General features: G+C 50.5%; 1 protein-coding gene across 1 annotated transcript; it reads left to right on the forward strand.

The window, feature by feature from the left end:
• Positions 1 to 593: 593 nt before the first annotated feature.
• LOC311198768 (olfactory receptor 14A16-like) lies at positions 594 to 1529 on the forward strand (the record flags this gene model as incomplete). The annotated part of the gene is made up of 1 exon (XM_084272771.1): positions 594 to 1529. One exon carries the CDS (start codon positions 594 to 596, stop codon positions 1527 to 1529), a length of 936 nt encoding a protein of 311 aa, XP_084128897.1.
• Positions 1530 to 7053: the final 5524 nt, after the last annotated feature.

A 7053-nucleotide genomic window follows, 5' to 3' on the forward strand; every position in this document is an offset into this window, starting at 1 on the left:
CTGGCAGTGGGGATGTAGGACCTCCCTGACATCACCCGCAGTACAGACCATGATGTACTAAAAGGAACACCAGGGTGTGATCACAGAGTGATCCAGAACAGGGCTCCAGCACAGGGCAGCTGAGACCAGGGCTGATGGACACAGCAGCTCTCCCCACTCTGCACTCAGGGGAAGGTTTCACTGGCACTGCAGCAGCAATGTCAGGGAGTTCTGACAGAAGAAACACTCCTCAGGTACAGGCAGGAGAAAACCAAAGCTCCAAAGCTCTGCTTTGGCCACAGGTGAAACTGGAGTGACAGTGCTGAAAAGCTCATTCCTGTCCACATGGGATTTAGTCTGAGATGACACCATCCTTCTATTTACTGACTGCTGCCAGGCAGGACTGAGTTCTTAAGAGCCACAGCTGACCCTCCTCACAGTAGTGACACACTCAAGCCAGCGCAAAGCAAAGGTCCCTAATGGGACCTGCCAAAAATCTTCCTGAATACAGTTAATCAATGCAAATTTGAAGATGTTTTCCTCAAAGAAGAGTTCCCTAACTTCTCACTGTGCCTTTTCCTCCTCTGACAGGCCTACACACTTGATGGCAGCAGATGTCCAACAGCAGCTCCATCAGCCAGTTCCTCCTCCTGCCCTTTGCAGACACACGGGAGCTGCAGCTCCTGCACTTCTGCCTCTTCCTGGGCATGTACCTGGCTGCTCTCCTGGGCAATGGCCTCATCATCATCACCATAGTCTGTGACCACCACCTCCACAACCCCATGTACTTCTTCCTCCTCAACCTCTCTGTTCTTGACCTTTGCTCCATCTCAACCACAATCCCCAAATCCATGGCCAATTCCTTGTGGGACACCAGGGCCATTTCCTATGCAGGATGTGCTACCCAGCTCTTCTTTTTTCTCTTCTTTGCATTAGGAGAGTACTATCTTCTCACCATCATGTCGTATGACCGCTACGTTGCCATCTGCCACCCCCTGCACTACGGGACCCTCCTGGGCAGCAGAGCTTGTGTCCAAATGGCAGTAACTGCCTGGGCCAGTGGGTTTCTCAATGCTGTGCTGAACACAGTCAATACATTTTCACTACCCCTTTGCAAAGGTAATATTCTGAACCAGTTCTTCTGTGAAATCCCCCAGATCCTCAAGCTCTCCTGCTCACATGCCTACCTCAGGGAAATTGGAGTCATTGTGATCAGTGTCTGTTTAGCTTTTGGGTGTTTTGTGTTCATCGTGGTGTCCTATGTGCAGATCTTCAGGGCTGTGCTGAGGATCCCCTCGCAGCAGGGACGGCACAAAGCCTTTTCCACGTGCATCCCTCACCTGGCTGTGGTGTCCCTGTTTGTCAGCACTGCCATGTTTGCCTACCTCAAGCCCTCTTCCATCTCATCCACATTCCTGGATCTGATGGTGGCAGTTCTGTACTCAGTGGTGCCTCCTGCAGTGAACCCCCTCATCTACAGCATAAGGAACCAGGAACTGAAAGCTGCACTGAAGAAGCTGATTCAGTCAGAATTCTTTCAGCAGAAATAGTGTCTACATGCAACACACTTCCCCAGAGTGTTAATTCCTGCCTCTCTGACCTAGAGACCTTCATGCCTTTTTTTTCTAGAACAAAGGTGCAAATTCATTTCTACATCAGAAGTCTAATAAAATGGGCTTTACTCAGTGCTGGTGTTTGAAGGTAGAGATGTTCTTCTACACATGAGGTCAGTTGCAGGGTGAATGAATATTCATCAAAACACTGTACTACAGAATCACAAGGTTGGAAAAGACCTTTAAGATTAGCAAGTCAAATCATTCCCATCATGTGCTGACCCATATTCCTGAGCACCTACATCTACCCGTCTTTTAAACACATCCAGGGACGGTGACTCAGCCCCTCCCTGGGCAGCCTGTGCCACATCCTCAAAACTCTTTCAGGAAATAACTTTTCTCTCACATCTGCTCTGACCCTGCCCTCGGGCAGCTTGAGCCCATTTCCTCTTGTCTCATCTCCTGTCACCTGGCTGAAGAGACCATCCCCCACCTCTCTGCACCCTCCTGGCAGGTCTGTGGAGGCGGTGTTAAGGTCTCCCCTCAGCCTCTTCTTCTCCAGTCTGAACATCCCCAGCTCCCTCAGATGCTCCTCATAGGATTTGCCCTCCAGGCCCTTCCCCAGCCTGGCTGCCCTTCTCTGGACTTGCTCCAGGACCTCAATGTCCTTCTTGTGGTGACGAGCCAAGAACTGGGTTAGTACTCGAGGTCCAGCTTCATCAATGCCAAGTACAGGTGCACAATCACCTCCCCAGACCTACTGGCCAAAATGTTTTTGATACAAGCCAGGATGCCATTGGCCTTCCTGGGCACCTGGGCACACTGCTGGCCCGAGGAAAGGAGCAACCTGGGCTGTACAACCAGAAGCATGGCCAGGAGATGGAGAGAAAAAATGCTCTGGGGTACTACATTCTGGTTTCAGATTCCAAATTGATTAAGATACTGGCAAGCTGGACTGGGGCCTCAGGAATGTCAGGGACTAAAGCACTTTGCCTGTGAGGAGAGGCTGAGGGAGCTGAGCTTATCCAATCTGCAGAAGGGAGGGTAGATAGGGAGCTTATCCCAATATGTCAGTACTGGAAAAGAGGACTTGGAGAATACAGAGCCAGTCTCCTCACTACAGCGTGTGATTGGAGGACAAGGGGCAATGGGAGTGTTGTGAGTATTGTCAGGGCTCTTCCATTGGTTGTGGGGAGTGTGATGACAAGTTAAAAACAGTGTAATGACACAGAGTGGCCTTCCCCAGGGTGGGGGCAGAGTCACCGATACCCCATGGCTGTAAAGGACAATGTGTCTCCTCTGATGCCTTTGTCGCAGGGTCATCAGCCATAGCAAGGTGCCTCCTCCTTTCTGTCAGGGCCTTTCAGCCTAGCCAGCACCCTTGGCCATCTGCCCCACGCCTGTGACTGTTTCCCTGCAGGCACCCAACATCCTTCCCCACCTTATTGTCACCCCATGATGTCCCTGCCTGTACTGGTGTCTCTACCTCCTCAACAGCTGTTCCCACAAACACAAAGCCAGACTTCCTCTGAGTGATTTGTGCACCACAGCACTACCCTCAGAATGACATTTCCTTATCCTCATGTCCAGTCTCAACTTCCAAAGCTGCAGTTCCTGCTTGCTTTCCTTGCTCATTATCTTTCAGATATCAAACTAGTAGTGCCATTTGCTCATAAAGTAGTTTTCCAGTTTTCTTGAGATACTCCTATACTTCCTACAGCCTCAAGCTAAAGAAGCCCTTGACTTTCAGCATCTCCACACAACACCCCTAAGCGTATCTTGGCAAACTTTCTTGACTTCATCTCAGTTCCTCCCTGTCCCTTCAGACCGGGGAGCCCCACATTGGGACTGACTGCTTCAGAAATGGACACACCAGTGCTGAGTCCAGATGTGAAATAGTGTTATTGTCTGTGTGGCCACCCTCCTCCCAGTGAAGCCCAATTGCCCATGGCCAGATTCCTGTTGAGCACCACTGGCTGCTATGCTATGCCTCTGCCCTGAGGACTCTCTGCCACCAGTCACACCTGAGCCTTCCCTCATGTACAGCTATTACAGTTTTACAGTATTCACTCATGACGTTGTAAGGTATGGGAGACGCCTTTGGCAGTTGTGGTCATCTGTCCTGGTAGTGTCCCCTCCTTCTTTTTCATTCTCTCCCAGCCTATTGCTGCATGAGAAACAGGAAAGCCCTTGAAGCTGTACAAGCACTCTTCAGCCAGCTGAGGAAGGTTTCACATTCTCAGGCCTTGGACATCATTTTGGACTTCAGGCTCTTGGATATCAGCCTGGAGGCAGCACAGTAGGACAGAAAACTCTGGAAGGCACCAATAATCTCCTGAATCCAGAAATTTTAGGAATGCCAGGGTCCCCCTCAGATTCAGCCTGAAAAATTAATCTGGACATAAAGAGCATCAATAAAGGCTTTGACAATGATGCCAGCAGCAAGGGGGTGTCTAGGGAAAATATGGGCCTGCTGCTAGATGGAACCTGTTGGCAAAGGGCTCAGGAAGGGCCAAGGTACTCAATGGCTTCTTCAAGCCTGGCTTTATTGGTGAGACATCCTTCCAGGAATACCAGACCCCCTAGACAAAAGGGAAAGCCTGTACTAAGGAAGACTTAAACCTTGATGCAGGAAGCACAGGTTAGAGACTATGATAAAAAGAATGGGCAGGCATAAGCCAATGGGACCTGAGAGGATCAACTCATGAGCACTGAGGGGGCTGTCTAACCTCATTGTAAGGCTGTTTGAATTCATCCTTGAAAGGTCCTGGTGACTGGGAGAGATTCCCAAGGACTGAAAATAAGCAAGTGCACCTCCTGTCTTGAAGAAGGGCACAAAGGTGCATCTCTCTCCCATAACCAAAGAAGTAGACAAGCTGAGTATGGACTAGGAAAGTGGAAAATGAGGTAGACTGACAACTGACAGAATGTACAAACCAGCCCAGGCCAACTCTGCTCACCTGTGCTGGGCTGGAGGACACAACCTCCAGAAAAGTCTCGTCCCTGGCCCTAGTGATGTGACCCGCTTGGCACTGATCCTGTGGCAGGTATGAAATATAAGTTGAAGCAGTGGGTAATGTTGGCAGTGTAGGTAAAGTCAGAGACAATATGAGTCTTCAAAGAAACCTTCATTCTAAAACTGTTGGTGGATAGGGTTCAGCTCCAGCTTTGTTTAGGCTACAGAAATCCTAATCCTAATCAAGACCAGCATCACCCCTCATGAACAACAGATCAACTCAACGCACACAGTGCAGTCCACAAGCAATTCCCCTCAGGTTAAAGTAAAAACATCCATTGGCTCAGCTTTCCATGTCAAGGGGCAGTGGAAGACCAAGTGTCTCAGTCCCTCATCCTAAGAAAGTTCTTCCTTAGGTCTAGTCTGAACCTACCCTCTTTTAGCTTAAGACCATGACCCTTTGTCTTCTTGCTACAGGCCCTACGGAAACGTCTGTCCCCATCTTTCTTATAACTTGCCTTGAAGTAAGAAAAGGCTGAAGGAAGGTCTCCCTGGAGACTTCTCCAGGCTGAAAACCACCAACACTCTCAGCCTTTCTTCACAGGAGAGGTATCCCACCCCTCTAATCATTTCTGTGGCCTGCCTCTGAGCCTGTCCATGTCTTTCCTGTGCTGAGGACCCCAGAGCTGAACGCAGTATTCCCAGTGGGGTCTCTCCAGGGCAACGTAGTGGGACAGAATCACCTCCCTCAGCAGTCTGGCCTTTTGATGTAGCCTGGCATAGAGTTGGCTTTCTGGGCTGCCAGTGCACATTGCCAGCTCGTGTCCAGTTTGTCATCCGCCAGTACCCCCAAGTGCTTCTGCACAGAGCTGCTCTCAGTCTCTTCATCATTCACCCTGTTTTAACACCAGGCGCTGCCCCCACCCAGGTGGGGTGCAGCACAGGACCTTGCACTTGGCCTTGGTGAGTTCACATGGGGCCACTTCCTGAGTTTGTCCCACTCTGTCTGAATGGCACCCTGTCCCTCAGGCATGTCAGCTGTGCCACTCAGATTGGCAAGACGGGCCCTGCTGCTTCAAAGAGGATGTGTCCCATGATGTTGCAGGGCACAGAGGTGAGGCACACAGGTTGCCAGTTCCCAGGGTCCTTCATTTGACCCATCTTAAAAATGGGTGCAATGTTTCCCTTCTCCCAGTCGCTGGGAACTGCCCCTGATGGCCATGACTTTTCAGATCTCTTGGAGAGTGGTTTGGGAATTGTATCAGCCAATTCCCTCAGGACTCTGAGGTGCTTCTTGTCAGGTCCATAGCATGTTCAGGTTCCTTGGGTGATCTCAGGTACCAAGATCCCAAGATCCCAGGCCCTCCTTCCACTGCCTGTGCTCTTCCTTCTTGCCCTTTAGTTGGACCAGCATCCATGCCTGTCTCTTGCCTTCCTTTCCAGATCTCTTACATCTGGGGATTGAGAGCTCTTGCGCTCTGTGGAGCAAGGATGTCACAATCATCATCCAAGTGAAGATCCTGCCATTGGTCTGTCAGTTGTTGAGGCACAAGTGATGTTCTCATGAACATTCAAGCCAAGTGCCTGCTGGCCTTTCCACTTCCTCAGGCAGAAGTGACCTCACAAGACCCAGCTGTGAGCTTTCTCTGGCCTGTCACCTGCAGAGACAGGTGTGACAGCACAATCATCATCCAAGCCATGTGCCTGCTTCTGGCCTCACACAGCAATGACTTCACAGTCCCCTTCACAACCACCTGCCCCTTCTCACCATTCAGATTTGAGGCACAGATGAAATAAAAGCCCCTTCCCCACCCACCCCTCCCCTTGTGTCCTACAAGCCGTTCAAAGATAGATGCCACCTCACGTTTCTCCTCCAAGGGTTCAATGACCTCACAGTCTCTGCATTCCCTCTGCCTCCTGGGGGGAAAAAGAGCTCAGAGTGAGGCTGAGAAGGTAAGTGGAAGCTTGGGGGCTTCGAGGGATGCTGTTAGGGCTTGGGGGTTACAAGCTGTGGTAGCAGTTTGGGGTCAGGCAAACTCAAAACTCTGGTGAGAGTCTCTGTTTTGTGCTCAGGGTAGGGCTAAGGGTCAGAGGTCACCCTTCATGGTTTGGGATCATGGTGGGGTTCAGGGTAAGGGTTTGTGATTCTGCTTAGAGCTTCTTGGAATTGATTTCAGAGCTGCTCAGCTTGGTGGCTTAGGGGATTGGGTTAGGGCTAGAGGTAAGGGCCAGCAACTCTCCAGCAATGTCACCTTCTTCCTCTTGCCCCAGACCTCATCTCCCTGGCCTTTCCTTCACAATCGCTGCCCTCATTGTAGCTCTTTAGGAAACATGAGTTACATTTTGGAGAAGGGTAGAAGATGTGGGGAGGGTGGCTCCAGTATTAGGGATTGGTTAAGCTTCAGGCATCTGGTGAGGATTTCAACTATGGTGTTGGCATTTAGAGTAGGGTGACAGATGAGAGCTCCAGGTTAGGTGATAGGATTAGAATACATGGGAAGGTTGAGGGTGATCTGGGCAGTGCCAGGTTGGAAGAGACAGGGCATGTAGGCACTCTGCAAGCTT

Source organism: Gallinula chloropus (genome assembly GCF_964237585.1).
Source record: "Gallinula chloropus genome assembly, chromosome: 18".
Lineage (NCBI taxonomy): Eukaryota > Metazoa > Chordata > Aves > Gruiformes > Rallidae > Gallinula > Gallinula chloropus.